Raw genomic sequence first — 22,479 nt, forward strand, 5'->3', positions numbered from 1 at the left:
TTTTTAACTTCTGAAAAATTACAGTTGAATATTTAACGAAATTCACTAATGCTTCTTATGAAAATATTCTTGCTTAACTTTAATGATTTCACAATAACGAAAATGGTTGAAGTTCTGTGGGACAAAGAACAAAGAATATGCGGGCTGAAATAATTTGGTTTGGCCTGTCTCCGAGAGGAAATTTTACGTTGAAGATGACATTATCCGGAGTCTTAAAGTTAATGGTTAACAACAGTATGATAAAATTTCAAAATATATCAAATCATTTATATCTTAGATATGAAAATATAAATATTGATTAAATAGGGTAAAGATATTATTTGACAAAATTTCCAAATCCCAATATTTGAATTATTTGTTTTGCCATGATTTTCTGTGATATCCTGAATATCCTTTCCACTTGTTTAGTCCAACTATATTTCCACTTCAACATGGATAAAAAGAGTTGGGTTTCCTTCACGAATACGTTCAATATGTTTATCCCAACTATTCAGGTAATTCATGTAAATAATGGGTATCTTGCTGTTTGCTCCAATCCACTCTAAACAAACATCTCTAATACCCCGCCTATCATACATAATACCTTCTGATATATTCTCCTGGAGATGTGTTTTTATATCTTCCACAGAATACACAGTTCTAGGTTTCTTTACTGGAGTGGGTAGACCTCTCCTCGCTAGTGCATCCAGGAATAGTTGCAAATAAGTTGAATAGTTGTAAATAAGTATATATCTCTCCACACTCTTCTCCAGCATCTTATCCACCAGACTACTGTAGACAACAGGATCATGTTCATTCCCTTCCATTAATATGTAACCTGGCTCAGGTTCTTTTACACTAAAAGGAAGATTATCAGTGTCTAGTTGTGCAACTACAAGGTGTGTAGTTCCTCTAATATTCTAGAATCTCGTATTTTATTAATATTATCAAAGACTAGGAGGGTAGTACTCTCTGTCCCCCTAGCATGCTCATATCTAGTGATGAGACATCCTTCCTGGGATTTTAGAAACTTATCCAGGTTCTTCTCATCTCCTACTTACAGGTATTCAAATGTTTCTATTCCTCTCCTTACTAGTTCAGCCTTAAACTGATTATTATCATATCTTACTAGTTCAGCCTTAAACTGATTATCATCATATCTTAAACCATATTGAATAAGGCAGACAAACTTTCTACTCTTCTTACAAACTTCTACAACTATTCTACTGTAGAAATCCTTATCTAGACTACCAGTTATATAGTCAGGTTGAAGACCTAGCACTGTTGAGGTCCAACTATCACTCTCAGAAGAAGAAAGAGTTTTATAATATGTCCATGAAGAAGAAAGAGTTTTATCATATTTCCATATAGAAGCTGTATTCCTCGTTACATACTTCAACTTTGTAATCTTATAGCCCTGGTCTTTCAGTTTACTCTCATCAATCTTGCATCTAGGATGGAGGGAAATGATAAGCTTTTTACCTTCAATACCAGCAGCCCTGGAACCAGATACTTTTAACATTTCTTCATCATACCTGCTATTCTGATATTTTGACAATTTATCCAAAGACAAATAATCCCCAAACTCATCGATGAGTAGAGTATTGAACTCCTCTGGAAGGTTCTGAATAAACTTAGCTAGCACTGAATAAAAACTCTTCTCTCTCTCAGTTTTTCCCAATATAACCCCCATCTCACTGCATATATCCATAGCATAATTTTCAATTCTAACCCCCATCTCATAAGAACTCCTTTCTCTATCAGTAACATCCATCTCACTGCATATATCCATAGCACTGTAAAACCTGATATTGTCTCCGAACTCTTCTAATTTCTTTCTCATAATCACTTCATATATTGGAGGAACAGCTTCATAAGGTAGCAAGCAGCTGATAAACACAACCTTCCGACCCTTCTCCACCAGAGACTTTAGCTTAGCAAAGAGGACTAGGGTCTTCCCTGAAAATAACATTTGTAATAAATTCTAAAATCGAAAAATGGTATAAATAATAATAATTATAATAATTATAGTGGTAATACTAATAATAATAGTAATAATAATGATAATAATAATAATAATAATAATAATAATAATAATAATAATAATAATAATAATAATAATAATAATAATAATAATAATAATAATAATAATAATAATAATAATAATANCTCGTTAATATCTCTCGTGTTTTACAAATTTTCCTCAGTTTAATATAAATTGTGAAACAGTAATAGCCGGAAAAAATTAGGTGAGGAAATTTATATTATTTTTTAAACCTAATATTTTCTTTCCTCAGTGCATTAAATATACTGAAGTATTTTAACTTACAGCAATAAAGGGACCGTTCCCTCTTTTTATTTAAAGGGACCAGTCAAAGAGTCAACATTCATTAACTTCTTAAATGGAGTTATTTGTATTGTTTGGCTAAATGTACAGTGTGCATCCCCTTAATTGGAGCATGTTACATTGTTACATTTTGAGCAATTGTTGAAAGAACCTTCATGTTATAACTTCTTCATTGGAGTTATTAGCTTGTAAGGTTAAAGTACAGTGCTTATCCTCTTCATTGAGGCATAAGTCACTGCTAAAGTTTTAGCTATTGTCATAAATCTTTATATTTTATCAAATCAATCTTGTATTTAGAATCTGTTTTCTGTTTGTTTACTGTATGTCTACTGGATGACATAAATAAATCTAAGGCACATACAATGGTGTTTTATTTTTATAGCAGCATTACTAATTGAAAGCTTAATATTAAACTAAAACCACCTGGGAGGGTTTATGTCCCAGAACAATTCTAATTTTTTCCGGCTATTACTGTTTCACAATTTATATTAAACTGAGGAAAATTTGTAAAACACGAGAGATATTAACGGGTGAAAGCCAAATCCCGGAAGTTAAGTCACACAACCTCTCTATGAATACGACATCTATTAATTCGTAGAACACTGCCGGGAAAAAACAAGGAAAAAGAAAAAAACAGAAAAAAAAGAAAAATGGTGGTACTGTTTCTTGCTTTTCTTCTTCTTGATCTTGGCCAGGAAACTCTTCACAAATCTTGCTGCTCCCTCATCCAATTTGAGAACGATTTGCTGCTTCCCTTCTTTTGTCTCAAAAAAAATAAAAAGCTGTGTACCCAGCTCATAGAGTGGGCCACAGTTTATTATGAAAATTAAGTTGCAGGAAAATTGGTTATAAGAATAAATCTGTAAACCCAGCTTATAAAGTGGATCACAGTTTATTGCTAGAAATAAAGCTGTAAACCCATCTTTAAAAGTGAATCACAGTCTATTATACTAGATTTAGCAACTTATAAATATTTATCTATACCAGGCTGAAGATACTTATTCAGATAGTAAAGTCTTGTTGTAGTGAGATTTTGTTCCAAAATCCAGTTCAGATTCAGAGGCGATTCTGACAATGTCTCGTCTGGATCTAACTAATCTCTTTGGTTTTGAGAGAACATTCACATCACCATTTCCAACTGTATACTGGATTTCAATAGCATTTTTCTTGATAGACAGAACTCTCCCATAATGCCAGTCCATATATTTTTTTCCCATCTTGGATTCCTCAAGGAAAAAAAGAATGATATCATTGACAAGGATTTCAGAGGACTTCGGCCACTTAGGTTTTCCAATGAGACTGGGAACTTGGTCAATAAACAATTTGTAGAAATCAGACTGGGATGAATTGATTTTCTCAAGCATCTGTGTTTTGGTGCCTTCCAAGTAAAACGGTGTGTTCATGCTTCTATTAAAATTTCTTCCATGGAGAAGTCGGTTAGGTGTGAGAATATCCCCAGCTTTAGCATTAACAGAAGTCCCATCTGCTCTGCAAATGGGAAGATCATTCATGTGGTTGCAGACCTTGTAAAATAAGGTTTCCCATCCAATAAAGGATAATAGGCTATTCTTCTCACCCAAGGAGGAAAGTAATTTTTTGAAAATTCTTATCCTGACCTCAATTCTTCCTTGTTCGCTGTGATTCTTAGGTTTAGACACAATTAGATCACATCTCATTTTCTTTTTTACAGTGCCTTCAATATCTCTCAATGAAAAAGACATATCTTCCAGCTTTTTCATGGAGGTTCCAGAGTCTACATATATAGAAGATGGTGTTCCATAGCGAGACGAATGACGTTCCAAGGCAGTGACAACTGATTGTGTTTCTTCAGATTCACAGATGTATGCAGCAGTTGCACCAGTAAGTAAGCACACAACTAGTAAGGCTGGGCAATTCATGGATTGTCTACCTTGAAACCTAGTTTTAACCTTGAAGGGTGAAGCAATATCACACATGATTGCTGAGAATGGTGGAGCAATTGTAAATCTGACTTGATTGTGTAAAGCCATTTCCTGTTGTAGAAAGACTTTCTGCTCCAGCCGACATTTGATGCATGATGACAAGATTTTGCTGAGAACCTTTCTAGGTTTTATAACATGAAATCTTTCTAAGATCTTCTTCAATGTTTTCTCCAGTCCATAATGAGGCAAGAGATTGTAATGAACATACATAGCATATGCATAAAAAATAGGCGAGGATGCTAAGACACATGGGTTGTTGAATTGTATTTCTTCATCCTGAAGAAATCCCAGATTTAGGTAGTCGAGGTCCATAGTGGACCATGTATGTTCTGGACCAATTCTTCCCTTGTAAAAAAGTATTCCATCATCATTTTTCTCATAAAATTCTAGCTCCTTCTTAGTTAATGTTCCCATACATTCCTTGGTAGCCATGACATCAAAATATATCCTGACAATTTTCTCTCTTGCATATTTGACTATTCTTGTAATTTCATCCGTATCATCAGGTTCATTAGCAGTTTCACCATCTCCAACAGGTATCTCTGCGATTAGCTGGCAGATAACACATCTTTGTTTCAAGGAATTTTTAATCTTCTGGTTTGAAGACTTCAAGCTAGAGTGAGTCCTATGAATCCATCTACAGCCAATATCTACTACAGACTCAAGGATGGTATTTGCCTTGTTCCATCCATATTGTATAGGATCAATGACATATGTGTTATTGCTACTTGGCACTTTCAATGATAAGAATATGGAGGGAAGCTGACCATCTGGATTACCAGAGTAGGTAGGTACAGTATTGGTCTCAGTAGCATCATCAGCAAGAGCTTTCCCATATGAATGCTCTAACTTGAGCAGGATATTTGCATTCTTAACTCCAAATGGAACATGTTCAGTAATTTCAGCTTTCAAGTCATCAAGGTCTTCAGCTGTTAACCTTAGGTCTTCATAAGAAGTAAGAGGCATGTCTGCTATGTCTTTCTTCATGAAATCCCAATTGCCCTGCCATTTTGAATCCATAGTAAGGTCTGCTAGTTCTGGATTTCCCTTTGTTATGATGTCACTAGGGTTAAGTGCGCCAGGAATGTGCATCATGCTAATACATGGTTTGACACCAATAATTCCAATTATCCACTTGAGAAATCTGTGAATCGATGAGACTCTGTTGTGTACAAAGGTTTTCTGATGTTTATCTCTCATAAAACACCAGGACAGAGCAATTGTGCTGTCTGTAAGGAACAATATCTCCTTCAGGTTTAAATTCAGAGGCTGGAGAGCATGGCATACAGCATAACAAAGTTCTGTGGCCAAAAATAATGCTGTTAGCTCATTTCTAGGAATAGAGAATTTGCAGATCTTTGATCTTGCTATGAGAAGCTGATTTGACCATGTGGAATTTTTCATCTTGAACCCAATGTAGATGCAAGCTCCAGCAGTATCAACGCTTGCATCTGAGGCAACTATGATTCTACACTCTGCTGTCAAATCACAGTCATTTGGAACAACAGTCCTTTTGAATTTCAGCTCCTTAATCTCTGGAAACATCTGAAAGTTTGATTTCCATGTTGGAAAATCAGCAGCAGGAATTTCATCATCCCATTCCATTCCATTGAGGTTAGCTAAATCTCTTTTAAGCTTAGATTTGATAGGTTCTAGTACTCCTAAGGGATCCCAAACCTCTGCAGTTTTAGCAAGACACATTCTTCTAGTGATCTTGGCTTGTAGATCAACCATCCTTCCAGCTGATTCTTCATCATTAACAGGGAAGGGATTATCAGCTTTAGCTCCTCTTTTCTTAATGTTAAAGTTGAGATCAGAAACACCAAGAGACATAGTATCTTGAAGAGGATGCCAGACATAACCAAGAATTCCAACGGATTCTTGATCAGTAGATGCCTCAGTTGGTGGGCTTTGTTGAGAATTACAGACAAATTTAAGACTGAATCCACCAAGCTTCAGAAGTTGAATAGTTTCTTTAACTTGTAGTTCTGCTTCTGCTTCAGTGTTAGCACCTGGAAGTAGATCATCAACATATGAAGAATTGAGCAGAACTTGGCTTCCGGACGGATAGGAAGCCATGTTCTCCAGGCCAAGCTTTCTCAAAGCATATAAACTTTGACCTCCAGTGCTAACCACACCATACCAAGCTCGTAACATTAGATATACTCTAGGTGGTGTGGCTGGATCAAGGTCTTCATGGTATAATACCAGGGAGTATGGAAAATCAGATTCATCAAGCCAAAGCTGATTATACAGTTTGGAGATGTCCGATGTCCATGTGAACAAACAACATCTTGATCGTAATAGAATTGGCACAATCTTTGTTACTCCTCCTGATCCTTTAGCTAGGATGAGATTCAACCCAGTTTGGCTTGGATTTACCACTATCCTAACAGGAGTAGATACTGAATTCTTGGCAACTGAGGACCAAGGGTAATAGTGATTTACAGCTGCATTCTTCACCAAATCTCTAATTCTATTAGGCATCTTATCCAGAGGAACCATGTATTCTCTTTCAAATAGATCGTTGAATGCCTTTCTTATTCCTTCCTTGTGTTCAGGGCTCTTCTTGGTTTGGCTGACGTAAACCTTTTTAGCCTGTTCAAAGTTATTGTTACCACCAAACCTTTTCTTGAGGAATTCTACAGGGTCTCTAGTCCATGGAAGTTTGCAGAAGGTTTTCTGCTGATCATAATCAATAGTAACACTTTTCTCTATTAGTGTTTGCTCATAAGACTCCTTCAAGGATATAGACTTCAGAGTTGGACTCATCTTACAGGCTTCACACTCTGAGCACTTCTCACATCTGTAATCTACAAGGTCGTCTTTCTCATCTAGATCGATTAATGATTTCAGGTTCTTTAGAGGAATTTTTGCTTTTAGAACATGCTCACAGGCAAAACCAACTCTTGGTAAAATTGGTTCAGTAGGCTCAGAAATCTCTGCATTAGTAAGAGAACCTTTCAAAAGAACCTCATGGAGATCTTCATCGCAGATTGGCGTAGTAGAATCAAATGTAGATTGATCTTCAAACAGTGGTAACGCCAGTATTTGCTTTTTTGTGGGATTTTCATATGACAACAAAGTTTCATTCCAAGGCCCTCCCATGTAGGCATTGTAGACCTGTGTTAGAAATATGTTGGTTCTGTGTATGTGGTGAATTGGTGAGTTTGAATTAATCATGGTTACAATCTCATGTGATCCACCAAAGGCTAGAGTTGACCCATACATGTCGCGGAATTTGCATCGGAACACTGATAATCCTGAGGGCAAGGTGCATTCTGGTACTGGAGTAAGAGCAGAAGCCTTGATTCCTACAAGAAGATCAACTTCTCTCCCACCAACTCTGATTGGGAGCTTCTCATTTCTATATTCAGATTTCTGTTGTAGTTCTTTGTTTACAACATTCCACTCATACAAAGGCCATGATCCTGTCACTGTTTTCATACCCTGCATTTGTAATTCCCAATGCCAACCATCTGCATCTTTCAGTAGCATTTTGTACATGCCGTAAGAGGTCCACAAACTTCCTCCACCAATGCAACCTAAGAAATCAGGTTCTGCTGCAATAACCTTGAGTTTAAGTTTCTCAGCCAAAGATCCATTTACACAGTGAATACTTGCCCCACTGTCATAAAAGCACAGGATCTCTTCTCCTCCAATCTTCAGCATCTGAAAGATGTAAACTGTATGATCATCATTGTGTTTGTGAACCTTTGACTCTGGAACAGGAATCTGTTGTCCACTGCTAGGATCAAATCCTGTCACTGGTTTTTTCGCGTCAAATGGGGAGGAAAGCTTCTCCACAGGGGTTTTATCCATATCTTTGCTGCACTTGCAGGATGAAGGATGATGTTTGCAGGATTGGCACAGCAGTTGGGATGAGTGGACTGCAGTATTGGCACCAGCTGTATTCTTTTGAGGTTTCATCTCGGTATTCTCAAGTTTCTGGATATTTGACTTGTCAAACACTCTAAGATATCTGATCAAATCCTTCTCAAGTTGGTAAAAATCAGGCTCAGGGTGGTTATCTATGGGGCAGGTCACCCAGTTAGATGGTTTGCCTGGATAATCACATAAACAACCGGTACAGATGAGAGTTTGAGGCAAACTTGATAATGTTAAACAGGTTTTCCTATTGGCTTTAAAGCAATCTGATTTAAAGCATACAAAACATATGTTATTGGTCTTACATAGGTGCCTTCTTTTGAAATTATTTCCATTCCAAAACTGGAAGCAATTTCCAAAATCATGAGGAGTTTTCCCAGGACAGACTTCACAAGGCCAAGAAAGTCTTAACTTGTAAGCTGCCTTGTCGCTCCTTAGCTTCTTTGGATTGTAAACAGTCAGATTGGCAGTGTTTCCAGTTTTCTTCTCTGTGGACTCTAATCCTTTGACTCTGATGATAGTATCATTAGTCTTGAAATATTCTTGAACATGACTCAACAATGCTTTAAATGCTGCTTGACCAGGTAAGCTGTCAAAACCTGAGCTCTTGCAAAATGACGATATGAACTGCTCAGGCATTTTACGAAGAACTCCGTTTACGAATCCAATATTGTATAACGCATTTCGTGCTTCTTCAGAGTATTCTCTTGAAGTACTGGTTAAGTGTTGGAGTTGAAGAAGAATACATTCAACCTTCTTATAATAATCAGACTTGCTTACAGGATTGCTCTTGGGATGTGGAATCTCCTCTAACCTCTTTACATGTTGATCTGAAATGTTTCGAATATCTCCATATCTTTTAATCAACAGCTGTATCATTCCATCAAAATCTCCCTTCTTGGAGACTACTTGAGATTTTACTTTCTCAGACAAGTAGGTATTGAAAAGCAGGTTTGCCTTCTCAGTTGGATTTAGTGTAGAATCAGCCAGTTGGCTGAACACTTCATAGAACTCATATATTGTGTCTCCAGTGACATCTCCAGTGAAAGGGGAGAGATCAACCTTTTTCAGAAGGTTATCTCCAGTCTTCAGATGTAGAAAATACTTCTTTTTTACTTGATCTACTGTCCGCCTCCAACATATTATCTTTCTATCAATATCCAGGATTGTCGCATTGGCAGCAGCTTCATCCAGATCATTCTCTGTGTAGTCTTCGGCCGCAACGTCGAAGGTCTCCACCAGTTTCTTTACTCTTTCTTCCTCATAAGAAACATATTCCAGGAACTGTGTCTTTGACAACTCTTCAATATTGATTTTAAGTATGTTATTAATCTCGGAAGCAGTGTTTGTCAGCTTTTCAATGCATCTAATATGTCTGTTACTGAGTACTCCACTCACAGGTAAGGTTGGTTGATTAACCACATTATGTTCTTGAGTCTGGGGCAGAGGCACTTCGGGCAGCAATGCTTCTGTGGATTTGTTACAGGGAGTTTCAGATGTTTGGTAAGTAGGGGCCTGCAAATTACCCAAGACTGGTATTTGGTGTACAAAGGTTGATGCATTATCAAAGCCTTGAATACAGCCATCAGACTGAGCAACTGAAGCTACCATACTTGGCAAACTGGAATTTACATTGTTCAATAATGCAGTCACCTGGTAAAGTTCTTGCTTAATTTCCACTATTGAACAGTTTAAATTCAAAGTCAGAGCCTCAGCTTGATTGGCCTTGCTCTTAGCCTCGTTAATTCCTGAAGCATGCGACTGAATAATTTCAGAAATTTTTGCCAGGCTTCCCATGTTTTGTTCATAAAACTTTAGTCTTTCTTCCATCTTGGTGCTAGTTGCTCTGATCTCATTCATCACTACCAGAAGTTTCTCTTGTTCAGACTTGCACCTTTTATGAGTTTCATCTTCTTGGGCTGGGGTTTTAGTTCTCAAGTTCTCCAGTTCTTCAGTAAGATGACATTTCATTTCCTGTCTCAAGCTTTCTATCTTGGTTTCAACTAAATTCACAGCCTGAATCCTGTCAAGTTCCCTGGTTTTGCAGTTTTCTTGAATGAAATGTTTCATGTTGGCAATCTCAGATTGTAGCTCCATTTTCACTGGTATTAGTATTGGCTTGACAAAAGATTCAATTTCACATTTTTGAACCATCTTTGTGATATCTTCTTGGATTTTCTCCATTGTATTCCCAGTCAGTAGAGAATTCAAGGATCCATACCTTGCTGTTTCGTTCATCGAGATTGACCTTCCTGCTGCTGCTGCTATAGATTTCTCTACAGCTTCTCTATTGTTGAACTTGTCTTTGGCTTTTTCTAGTTCGTGTTCAATACTACGTTGTAGATTTCTCAGAATAGGCATGTCTTGAGGATCAGAAGTGTTAATACTTGCAGCGTCATTCCTCACACATACCAAATCTCCCACTAATTTACTAGGGTTTCTATATTCTGCAGCTCCTATGATGAAATTAAACCAGTTCTTAGCTTGGTGAATCTTTTTCTGCACCAGGATTCTGTCTTGCGGATCAATCTCAGTACTAGATTCAAATATCTCATCATTAACTTGTTCAGAACCTTCATCATCCAATGATAATCTATCAAGGTCATCCTTCATAGTGCATTGGTTATCCCAAATATATCCACTTGGGTCAGTTGTTTCCCCAATTTCCAAAGCATGGGGAAGGGGTGTTGATGTAGGAACTTCCCTATCAGGTCCACGTTGAAGTTTCCTTTGCTCCTCAAAGTAGCTCCATAAACGCTCAATTAGTTCTGCCTTCAGTCCATAAGAAGGGAGACCAACAGTTTTCAATTCATCTCTTAGTGCTGGCACATGGAGAGAACAAACTTCTTCATAAGTGAAGTTATTCATCTTCATATCATACTTTAAAAAGAGTTGCTAAATCCATTTATAATTTTACAACCCCCCAAAATAATAATAATAATAATAATAACAATAACAATAATGATAATAATAATAATAATAATAACAATAACAATAATGATAATAAGGATAGCAATCATTGTAATAATTGTGATAACAATAAGAACAAAGTACACCAAAATGCAACGACAGAATTGCTCGTGTACATTTTGTGCTTAAAGTTATACGGAGAGACTAGAAGGGTTGTTACATGATTTTTTGCAATAATAAACGATAAGTACAAAACCTGATTGCCCATCTCTATGGGGGTTACTTATTAAAAATACATTTCTCATTTTTAGAATATTTTTTTTAAAAAGTATTTTTTTTCTATTATAAAAGCATTTCTTAATCCAATGGTGAGAGATTATATCAGTACAATGAAGACGACTTTCTTCTAGTTTTATTTATATAAATCTGTTTAACATCATGGATACATATAACCATAGAATTCTAGAGAAGCTGTCAATTAAAAAAAGCTTCTTTTTATTTACTTGTAAACTTGTAATTCGAAAAATATTGTTAACAATCAAAACATAAACAAAAAAGTTTTCCTCATTGTATATATATAATCGCCTATTGTATTTCTTATTATAAAAACATTTTTTTGCTATAAAAACATATTATTTCATGAAATCTTTCTTATTATGAAAACAGTTCTGTCATATATCATGTCTTATTTTGGAAACATTTTTAATTTTAAAAAACTTTTCTTATTATGAAAACCTTTTTTGTTATGAAAACATGTCTAATTTTGAAAACATTTCAAACTATGAAAACATTTTTTGCGAAGAAAATGTCTATTGAAAGTATTTCTTATTATAAAAAAACTCTTGATAAAAAACATTTCTTCTTATGAAAACATTGCTTATGAAAAAAAGAAAATTTCTTTTTAAGAAAAGATTTATTATGAAGAAAGCATTTCTTTTAATAAAAAAAATATTTATTCTTTTTATGAAAATATTTTAAATTATGAGAAGATTTCTTGTTATATTAACATTCCTTATTATAAAAACATTTCTTGTTATAAAAAATTGTTTTATTTAAAAACATTTCTTATTATTAATTATTTCTTTTCATGAAAACATATCTTGTTATGAAAACATTGTTTACTATAAAAACAGTTCTTATTATTAATTATTTCTTTATAATTTCTTGTTATGAAAACATTGTTTAATATAAAAACATTTCTTATTATTATCTATTTCTTTTCATGAAAGCATTTCTTGTTATGAAAACATTGTTTACTTATTATAAACGTTTCTAACCATGAAAATATTTCTTGTTATATTTACATTATTTATTATGAAAACATTTCTTATTATAAACGTTTAGAATTAGAAAATTTGAGTTTGTGGCAAAGACTCAATTCCTTTACAGTTTATTTTGCCTTTAAGTACAGTGTAGATATATGTCATCTATGTATTTATCTAATAACGATATAAAAATAATATTATTGATTGAACTTTATAGATCAGCATTATACATACCTTATCATATTATTCTAATGAAGGGAGAATTATTTTTTATTTATTTCTTTTATTATTGATCTACTAGTAGATAATGCTTATTAATTATCAAGCAATTAGTTTCTATGTTTGTTTTTAGAGTTAAAAATAAAAGTAGTTCAAAAGAAGACTTAAAGTAAAAAAAAGAAATGGTTTAAAATGTAAAAGATGACAATGCTGGATTCACATCGGTACCCTTTAAAGGGACTGTAAGCATAATTTCAAGTGACCCTTCATACAAAGATGACAATGCTGGATTCAAAACGGTAACCTTTAAAGGGACTGTAAGCGTAATTTCAAGTAACCCTCCATACAAAGATGAAAATGCTGGATTCACAACAATACCCTTTAAAGAGACTGTAAGCATAATTTCAAGTGACCCTCCATACAAAGATGACAATGCTGGATTCACAACAATACCCTTTAAAGGGACTGTAAGCATAAATTCAAGTGACCCTCCATACAAAGATGACAATGCTGGATTCACAACGGTACCCTTTAAAGCTTTGTCTGACCAAGTCTGAATTATATATCCATGTTTTTGTTTCTTTAAATTGCTTACAAGAAAAAATGGAGAAATAAAAAATTTAAATAATTTTCAAATCATGAAAACAACGTTATCTTCCACATTTCAGATTCATGTTTTATGGTATCATTGTGAATCGGGCATTAACATCTTTGCATGGAGGTCACTTGAAATTACGCTTACAGTCCCTTTTATAATTAATTTAAGGTAATCAAACTTGTTTAATGTTTATCATTTAAAATGATTGACGTTTTTTATTAGTCAGTTTTGTAAAATAAATAAAAATATTATGATTATGACCTTTTCCTAAGAAGCGAAATTGCACAAAGCAGAGTTGCAAAAAAATGGAATAGTGATTTTGCACGAAATGACATTAGCAAAAGAATTAAGCAACAAAATTAATATTGCGTTTCATATTTATTATGAAAACATTTTTTTTTATGAAAACTATTTCTTATTATAAAACATTTCTAAACACAAAAACAATTAAAATTATGAAAACTTTTATTATCGTAATATATTTCTTCTTACTAAAACATTTCTTATTATGATAAAATTTCTTTTTATGATACTATTTCTTATTATGATAATATTTTTTACTTTAATACTATTTCTTTTTATGACAACATTTCTTATTATGATAAAATTTCTTATCATGAAAATATTTCTTATTATGATAATATTTCTTATTACGATAACATTTATTATTATGTTAACATTTCTTATTATGATATCATTTCTTATTAAAATAATAATTCTCATTATGGTTACATTTCTTATTATGATAACATTTTCTATTATGATGATATATCTTAGTATGATAACATTTCTTATTATTTATAATATTTCTTATCATGATAATATTTCTTATCATGATAATATTTCTTATTGTGATATACCATTTCTTATTATGATAACATTTCTTATTATGATAACATTTCTTGTTAGGATAATATTTCTTATTATGATAATATTTCTTACTATGATAACATTTGTTATTATTTTAATATTTCTTATTATGATAACATTTCTTACTATGATAACATTTGTTTTTATGATAATATTTCTTATTTTGATAATAATTCTTACTATGATAATATTTCTTATAATGATAACATTTCTTGTTAGTATAATATTTCTTATTATGATAATATTTCTTACTATGATAACATTTGTTATTATGATAATAATTCTTATTATGATAATATTTCTTACTATGAAAAAATTTGTTTTTATGATAATATTTCTTATTATAATAATATTTCTTATTTTGATAATAATTCTTACTATGATAATATTTCTTATTATGATAACATTCTTGTTAGTATAATATTTCTTATTATGATAATATTTCTTACTATGAAAACATTTGTTATTATGATAATATTTCTTATTATGATAATATTTCTTATTATTGAATAATTTCTTTTTATGGAAACATTTAAATTATAAAATTTTTGTTATTTTGAAAACATTTCTTATTCTGTAAACATGTCAAATCATAAGAATCTTCTTAAAATATTTATCATTGTGAAATAATTTTATAAGTGTACTACATATACTGAACCCCTTATTTATTTGTCTATCGGTGCCTCTGAAAATTCTCACCACATTATTAAAGAAGCATTAAGGTAAAGCTAGCTCATGTTTGCAAAATATTAGCATGTAAAATGAATTTCCTAAAGAGGCCTGACTATTATCCTTTCTTTGGATATTTTTGACTGAAGGTGTATCCCAGCATGACACTATAAGTTATCATGAGGTAACTTCAAAAAATTTTGATGACTTTACCATAAAGATTTTACAGACTTTACCATGAAGATTTTGGTGACATAAAAATAAAGTAATGTAAACATAATTCTCTTTATACCTGAACCATAGTCCCCTTTTATGATACATCTTTGGTTATCTTGAAAGAGGAACTGAGCTTGATCCTTGTTCCAGAACAAAATGCTTTCCTGAGAACCAACTGGTTTTTCTTTCAAGGAAGAGAGTGTAATTGTGGAAGAGGAAGGTCCTGGATCCTCTGACACTCCAACACCTAGATCTGATGTGTTGGATCCTACAAGTTTCCCTTTAGTTTCCTTGACAGGGTCCGAGTGTGTCAGGGAGAGAGAAGCAGCAGATTTTGAACAGTGTGCTGAGGCCATAAACAGTTCTACCAGTGCAAGGTATGTTTTATCAATCTGGAAATTTTGACCTCTGGGCAGTAGTAGGTCTTCCAGGCTTTCTGGCTTTTTTATCTCATGTTGAGTTAAAATGAAGCCCTTGGGATACTTTGCTTTAAATGCTTGATGTCCTCTTACCTAAATGTTTTAATGTATTTAGATTTGTTTTCAATGATAATGATTTAGGAAAAGAATAAATATTTTGGATTGTATTTGTTAGACACTTTTACGTACCCCCCCCCCCCCCCCAACGCACAACTTTATATTGCTAAAAATATTCTGTGTTATTAATAGTTTTTTACCGATATCGTTTACATCTACAATTTCAAAAGTTTTAAAAATATATTATGGACATGTCTATAGTATTAGTTTATTGCTGTTAAAATTTACTTAATATCTTTATCAATTTACTTCTCAGGCAGAAATGGTAGACAAATAGTAAAATACATTTCATAAAATTAGGCATAACACTATAATTTTGAAATGACATATTTTCATTTTTTTTATTTCAATTCTCTGTGTACTTCGAAGGTTCTCTCCTTTCTCAAAGATTTTACAGAACTTTCAAGTAGTTTTTTATGTATAAATTGTTTCTACCTTACTTTGATTTTTAGCATTAGGAAAAGCTGCAACAGGTATAAACTCCCAGTTGATCATGTTTAAACCAGCAGCAGCTAGCACACCTAGTACTTCAGTGTAGCACTTCTCTCCTTTCTCTAGCTGTTCTATAAAACCTCCACCTCCACGTGTTCCTGTTTTGACTTCTACAAGCACATATTTGTGATCACTGAATACATATATAAAGTCAAATTCTTGGCTATCTTCAATTTGATTCTGTTTATTTGTACCAGTAAATAAACGGAACTTCTTGACAGTGTAGTTGTGTAAGAGGGCTGTTCTTGATGTTTTAGGAGTTCTTGTCAAGTACTTATACATTTCATGCTCAGCATTGTCACCAGTTACATTCCCCATGAAGCTCCCAACTTTGTTCTTCTCTCCCAATTCTACAGTTTCACACATCTGTTTTTCTAACTGACCAGAAGGTAAATCAGGGGTTGGGATAGAACAACCACTATACAACCATTCTTCTGGAAATCTGACACTGACTTCTCTAAGATCTGGAAGATATTGCTCAGCAAACCAGTCTGCAGCTTCAGCAGGTGTCCACTCTCTTTTCTCTCCTCCTCCTAGCAGGTATGTATTCTTGCCTTCTTCTTCTTCCATGTTCTCCATCTTGATTTTTCCTAAAATATAAAAGTAATAAACGTTTTCTCTTCTGGGATACTTTTAATGCTGGATAAACTGTATATAATGGGGCACCTGATCTCCCCCTCATTCTAATTCCCTTATATATTTGTTTGATATTTTGAGTGTCTCTTAACAAATTGGTATTCTATAGATGTTAAGTTCCCAGAATCATTTGGGGGAATAAGTGTTGTTTTTGCTTTGACACTTCATCCCTTTTTCATTTTCCTTTCTCACTGAAGTGCAAATTTTTAATTCTGCTGGAAACCTATTTGCAAAATGACAAATTATCGATATTTTAGTAAAGAGGAAATAGGACATGCCAAAATTTATTTTTATCTTGAAAATTTAATATGTTGACTTACTTTACAGTTCACACTTCCAGAATATTGTGAATCCTCCTTTTTCTTGTTTGGTTAAAGAGCTTTCTTGATTTTCTTAATATATTAATTTTATAATTTTTTTTTTAAACTAGAACAGCAACATTTTTGGGATAAACCTTACAGTGTTTAAAATATTGAGATAAATAAAATTTATTGAATTTACTGAACAAAGGACAGTGTGGGGGGGGGGAAGCATTTTAATAATGAAACTTTAGTAGAAAAACCAAGGAGGGCATTGACATTAAATCATATCTTACCTTACTGACAATCCAATAGTCCTGACAATATCAGTAAAAGTCTCTTTACTTCCTTAAACCAAGAAGGGCATTGACATTAAATCATATCTTACCTTACTTGACAATCCAATAGTCCTGACAATATCAGTAAAAGTCTCTTTACTCCCTTAAAAAAGGATGCTTTGATTTTCTTTGAAAATTAGGAAAAAATGATTCTGCCGAAAAGAATTGAGTTCTGGCCACAAAGTATGGTTTTCTAATCCCTATATCTTTGCAATCCAACGTCGTAGACCTTAGATATTTCAAACTATGATTCCTAAATTATCAGTTAATGTAAGTTTGAAATATCAAAGGTTTACGCCATCAATTGCAAAGACTCAATTTCTTTACATTTTTTTCTAGGTTGGAATACTGAAAAAACTATTCTGGGCTTATTTGTTCAAAACATTATTTTCATTAAAAGTACTATAAGTATAAATCAAATGAACCTCCATGCAAATATGGCAATGCCAAATTCACAACGATACCCTTGAAACCTTTATTAAATCAATAATGGGAAAGATATATTGTTGTTGTTTTAGGTTAACATGTGTTTTATGTTTCCTATTTGTTTTCCTGCAGTAGAAATGCGCAAGTCATTTAAGTTGATAAACTACAAAATTGAAAATAATCAGTTTTCAAAATTTTAAAAAATTGATATATAAGACAAAGCTGTTTGGGGTACTGTTGTAAATCCAGCATTGTCATTTTTGCGTGGAGGATCACCTGAAATGTTGCATACCAAAAAAAAACCAGCTTTTTTATAAAGAATGTCATTTACTCACAGAGGAATTAGAACCAATGGAAATTTAAACTGACTCTGACCAAATCAGGCATTGCCATCTTTGCATGAAATTATGCTTACAGTCCCTTTAATCAAAGGTTTTTTAAATTAAATAAAATTAAAATTAATTCTTCTTCAAGTTAAGTTGGAGTGTGAATTAGAATTTACATAAATAAAACAGGATTTTCTGTTTAGTTAATAAATTAAAAATGAACCAGTTTTATAGTTTGTTTAACATCTCCTGTTAACTTCTCACTCTTCAATGTAATTTTGCCCAGCTCTAATTACATCCCTAATCACCTTTAAAGTTCCAAATAAAGGATTTAATCCTAGAATAGGATTTTTATCACTGCTAACCCCAGGACCCTGGTTCACCTAATAGTATATTATTTATATTGATATTGTAGTTTTATGTTTATGTTAAATGAACCTTTGTGTAAAGAGTGGTATATCTGATTCATAATGTTGCCCATTAAACCGTTATCTGAGTAACAATGGGGAAAATATTGTAGTTTTTCTGAAACAGTTTGGAATTTCAGTAATTTTCTTAACATTTCTCTAAACCATAAATGTGCATAAAATCATTTTTATAAAAAACCCCAATTACAAATAATTAACGTTTAACTATCCAAATAAGGATATCTTGTTTATCCTTGTTCACACAAATGTTTAAAGGGGTACCGTTGTAAATCATAAATTCCACTTAAAATATACGTCTACAGTTCCAACAATCTAAAGCTCTGTTTTAAAGACAATAAATTAATGTAAACTTATTTACCTCTAAACTTGCAATTGAAGGATTTAATCCAAGAATAAGATTTGATCCTGCACTGCTCACTGCAGGACCACCTAGTAGGAAAATATTTTTATTTAATAATACAATTTTATTCATATCTTTTTTAACGAGAAGAGAAGGGGAGAGGGAATTTTTAAAAGTTTTTTTTAAAGGATGAAGCCAGTGAATATATTTTTATAAATGCAGGGTCACTTGAAATTATGTCTGTAGTCCCTTTATGGGTAATATTGTGAATACATGTTTATAAATGGAGAGTCACTTGAAATTATGCCTGTATAGTCCCTTTATGGGTAATATTGTGAATACATGTTTATAAATGCAGGTTCACTTGAAATTATGTCTGTAGTTACTTTATGGGTAATATTGTGAATACATGTTTATAAATGGAGGGTCACTTGAAATTATTTCTGCATAGTTACTTTATGGGTAATATTGTGAATACATGTTTATACATGGAGGGTCACTTGAAGTTATGTCTGCAGTTAGGGATGGTAACGTTTTCATTTTTCAGAAAAACGATCGTTTCGTTATGAAAACGACGTAGAAAAATCGAAAACGAAACGATCGTTTTTAAAAACGATCGTTTTTTTTTAAAAGTTCGTTTTTTATATGAAAACAGTTTTTATCATTATCATGAGGTAACTTCAGAAAATTTTAATGACTTTACCATGGAGATTTTACAGACTTTACCATTTTGGTGACATAAAAATATAGTAATGTAAGAATAATTCTCTTTATACCTGACCCATAGTCCCCTTTGATAATACATCTTGGGTTATCTTGAAAGAGGAACTGAGCTTGATCCTTGTTCCAGAACAGAATGCTTTCCTGGGAACCAACTGGTTTTCCTTTCAAGGAAGAATACTGTGAAACCGTGGAAGAGGAAGGTCCTGGATCCTCTGACACTCCAACACCTAGATCTGATGTGTTGGATCCAACAAGTTTCCTTTTAGTTTCCTTGACAGGATCCGAGGGAGTCAGGGAGAGAGAAGCACCTAATTTTGAACAGTGTGCTGAGGCCATCAGCCATTTCACCAGAGTTAGGTATGTTTCATCTATTTCATACTTTGGTCCCTTAGGCAGTAGGTCTTCTAAGCTTCTTGACATTTCATGCTTAGTGATGACCAGGCCATTTGTATTCTGTTTCAGAAAGTTTGGAACTCCGTTAACCTAAAACAAGAATTATTTAAATTTGGTTTATTTCATAGGTATTGATTTATTATCATGTGTGAATATATTCTAAAAAAGGTTTTTCTATCATTTGGCAGATCATGCATAACAAGCTCTGATGAAATATATTTTAAATTTGTTTTATTATTAAATTTGTGTATCTATAATGTATTCTAATTATGTACAACTACTTTACAAGGAAGTAAAGTGGTTAAGTAGCATTTTTATTTCCCGAAAAAGTAGTAGTACACAAATTTATCATCTTTTAAGATGAAAATGTGTGAAATTTTTTTATGAAAACTCAGCAGAACGAGTGGTCATTTTAGATTTGTACTGCTTAGCATTACACTTAAATATTTGGTGCTGGGCTTCCCCCCTCTCTTTACTTTATCCTACAGCATTCAATGTTTGATACAATACAGTAATTTCATTCAGATTCAGACCTTTTCAAACCTTACATTAAAAGTGCAAACAACCCCCCTGCCACAGGGAAAATAGAATGCAACTTGACCCCTCCTCCTTTGAAACTATTCCATTATCAGTGTATTTTTTATAGGCTTAATCCACAAAAAAATTTATTAGTGCAACAGTTTTGTGTTTTTGATGAAAATGCTTTTTTTGCACAAAATTTTGCATCTTTTGCTTATTTTTACACAATAGTTTCGCATGAATACAAAATTTAAGTCACAATTGTTGCATGATTTTAAGCATGAATATAGAAGTAGGTCATACTTTTGCTAAATATTTTGCAANGTATATGAAATAAAATTATAATTTTTGCACAATATTGCAGGGGGGGGGGGCGAGAAAGCTGGGGTATCTGTGTGCTTTTATTGCATGGTTTTATTTCATTCATTTGTTTCATGGAGTTGTTTCTCAAAATTTTACAAACAAACAAAATAGCTGGAATTAACAAAATGCATAATATAATATTATTATCTGCAATTTGCATGCATTATTAGCTTTTGTGCATCAAGCAATGCAGAATTATTTGAAAAGTTGTGAAGTTCTTTCTCAAAATGTAAGATTACCTTTACTCAATTATTTCACGATTTTTGTTCAAAATTTTGATTGGAACAATTAGACATTTAGATTTTTAAGTGTAAAAATCAATACCTGTTTCCGATTTTGAGCATTAGGAAATGCTGCAACTGGTATATACTCCCAGTCCTTGGTGTCTATACCAGTAGCAGCCAGGACTTCATTGTAGAATATTTTTCCCTCTTTAAGCTGATCTGCCCATCCTTTTCCTCCTTTTTGTCCAGCTTTAACTTCAATTGTAAGCCATTTTCTTAGCTCACCAAAGACTAAGACTATATCGAATTCTTGATTCTGATGAGGTTTACCTCTAAACCTTTGGAACATGCTGACGTTATAGTTAACAAAGAGGGCTGTTCTTGATGTTTTAGGAATACCTGTCAAGTACTTATACATTTCATGTTCAGCATTGTCACCAGTTACATTCCCCATGAAGCTGCCAACTTTGTCCTTCTCTTCCACTTCTACAGTTTCATACATCTGTTTAGCTAACTGATCAGGAGGTAAATCAGGGGTTTGGATAGAACAACCACTATACAACCATTCTTCTGGAAATCTGACACTGACTTCGCTAAGATCTGGAAGATATTGCTTAGCAAACCAGTCTGCAGCTTCAGCAGGTGTCCACTCTCCTTTCTCTCCCCCTCCTAGCCGGTATGTACTTGTGCCTTCTGCTTCTCCCATGTTCTCCATCTTGATTTTTCCTAAAATATAAAAGTAATAAAATCTCTCTCTTCTGGGATACTTTTAATGCTGGATAAACTGTATTTAATGGGGCCCCTGCTCTCCCCCTTATTCTAATTCCCTTATATATTTGTTTGATATTTTAAGTGTCTTTTAAAAAATCGTTATTCTCTAGATGTTAAGTTCCCAGAATCATTTAGAGGAATAAGTGTTGTTTTTGCTTTGCCACTTTATCCCTTTTTCATTTTCCTTTCTTACTGCAGTCCAGATCTTGTGCTTTGTTTAATATCAGAATCTTCCTTTTTTCTTAGAAAACCTATATGCTCGCTAAGAGAGAAAGAAAGAAAGAAAGAAAGAAAGAAAGAAAGAAAGAAAGAAAGAAAGAAAGGAAGAAAGAAAGAAAGAAAGAAAGAAAGAAAGAAGAAAGAAAGAAAGAAAGAAAGAAAGAAAGAAAGAAAGAAAGAAAGAAAGAAAGTACTTATGAAACTGAGGCTTTGGAATCACGCGGAAAAAAAAGCTACAAATAAGATAAAATACATCATAAAATCATAAGCAAATTGTGTAAGAATTGTTTGCCACAACTTGCATATTTACTAACACACTAGATGCATAATTCAGTTCAAAAAAGTGATTTTTTTGAAAATTGCACCACAGACAAAAAATGCACGCAAAATAACAGTTTATTAATTCTGCTGGAAAACTATTTGCAAAATGACAAATTATCGATATTTTAGTAAAGAGGAAATAGGACATGCCAAAACTTATTTTTATCTTGAAAATTCAGAATATTGTGAATCCGACTTTTTCT

At 33.0% G+C, this 22,479-nt stretch overlaps 2 protein-coding genes across 6 annotated transcripts; both read right to left on the reverse strand.

Moving 5' to 3' along the window:
• Positions 1-348: 348 nt before the first annotated feature.
• Positions 349-21,695, reverse strand: LOC111717545 (uncharacterized). 4 transcript variants are annotated; one of them, XM_023493041.1, is made up of 4 exons: positions 21,066-21,695; positions 19,520-19,949; positions 1,785-1,938; positions 349-837 (listed from the first exon to the last, which is right to left on the reverse strand). In XM_023493041.1, the coding sequence occupies exons 1-4, from the start codon at positions 21,678-21,680 to the stop codon at positions 414-416; spliced, it is 1,623 nt and encodes a 540-aa protein (XP_023348809.1). In that variant the 5' UTR covers positions 21,681-21,695; the 3' UTR covers positions 349-413. The 4 variants fall into 4 exon arrangements, with proteins under 4 accessions (XP_023348809.1, XP_023348807.1, XP_023348808.1 ...); XM_023493039.1 differs by adding an exon at positions 14,999-15,094 and having other exon boundaries at positions 744-1,938; positions 19,616-19,949; XM_023493040.1 differs by having other exon boundaries at positions 744-1,672; positions 1,754-1,938.
• LOC111717547 (uncharacterized) lies at positions 16,431-18,890 on the reverse strand. 2 transcript variants are annotated; one of them, XR_002768809.1, is made up of 5 exons: positions 18,762-18,854; positions 18,284-18,358; positions 17,182-17,326; positions 16,907-16,978; positions 16,431-16,540 (listed from the first exon to the last, which is right to left on the reverse strand). XR_002768809.1 is itself a non-coding variant. In XM_023493042.1 (4 exons), exons 1-4 carry the CDS (start codon positions 18,873-18,875, stop codon positions 16,450-16,452), a joined length of 333 nt encoding a protein of 110 aa, XP_023348810.1. In that variant the 5' UTR covers positions 18,876-18,890; the 3' UTR covers positions 16,431-16,449. The 2 variants fall into 2 exon arrangements, 1 of the variants encoding a protein (XP_023348810.1); XM_023493042.1 differs by lacking the exon at positions 16,907-16,978 and having other exon boundaries at positions 17,274-17,326; positions 18,762-18,890.
• Positions 21,696-22,479: the final 784 nt, after the last annotated feature.

This window comes from Eurytemora carolleeae, unplaced genomic scaffold (assembly GCF_000591075.1).
Source record: "Eurytemora carolleeae unplaced genomic scaffold, Eaff_2.0 scaffold2245, whole genome shotgun sequence".
Lineage (NCBI taxonomy): Eukaryota > Metazoa > Arthropoda > Copepoda > Calanoida > Temoridae > Eurytemora > Eurytemora carolleeae.

Excerpts from the sequence above, each read along its gene's own strand:
- LOC111717547 (XM_023493042.1), bottom strand. The coding sequence starts at position 18,875 with ATGAATAAAATTGTATTATTAAATAAAAATATTTTCCTACTAGGTGGT. Across the intron at positions 18,359-18,761 it reads CTTCAATTGCAAGTTTAGAG|GTGAACCAGGGTCCTGGGGT; the intron begins GTAAATAAGTTT and ends ATATACTATTAG. Across the intron at positions 17,327-18,283 it reads CTTTATTTGGAACTTTAAAG|GGAGTAAAGAGACTTTTACT; the intron begins GTGATTAGGGAT and ends TCCTTTTTTAAG.
- LOC111717545 (XM_023493039.1), bottom strand. The coding sequence starts at position 21,680 with ATGGAGAACATGGGAGAAGCAGAAGGCACAAGTACATACCGGCTAGGA. Across the intron at positions 19,950-21,065 it reads ATGCTCAAAATCGGAAACAG|GTTAACGGAGTTCCAAACTT; the intron begins GTATTGATTTTT and ends TTCTTGTTTTAG. Across the intron at positions 1,939-14,998 it reads AAAAGGGGACTATGGTTCAG|GGAAGACCCTAGTCCTCTTT; the intron begins GTATAAAGAGAA and ends TGTTATTTTCAG.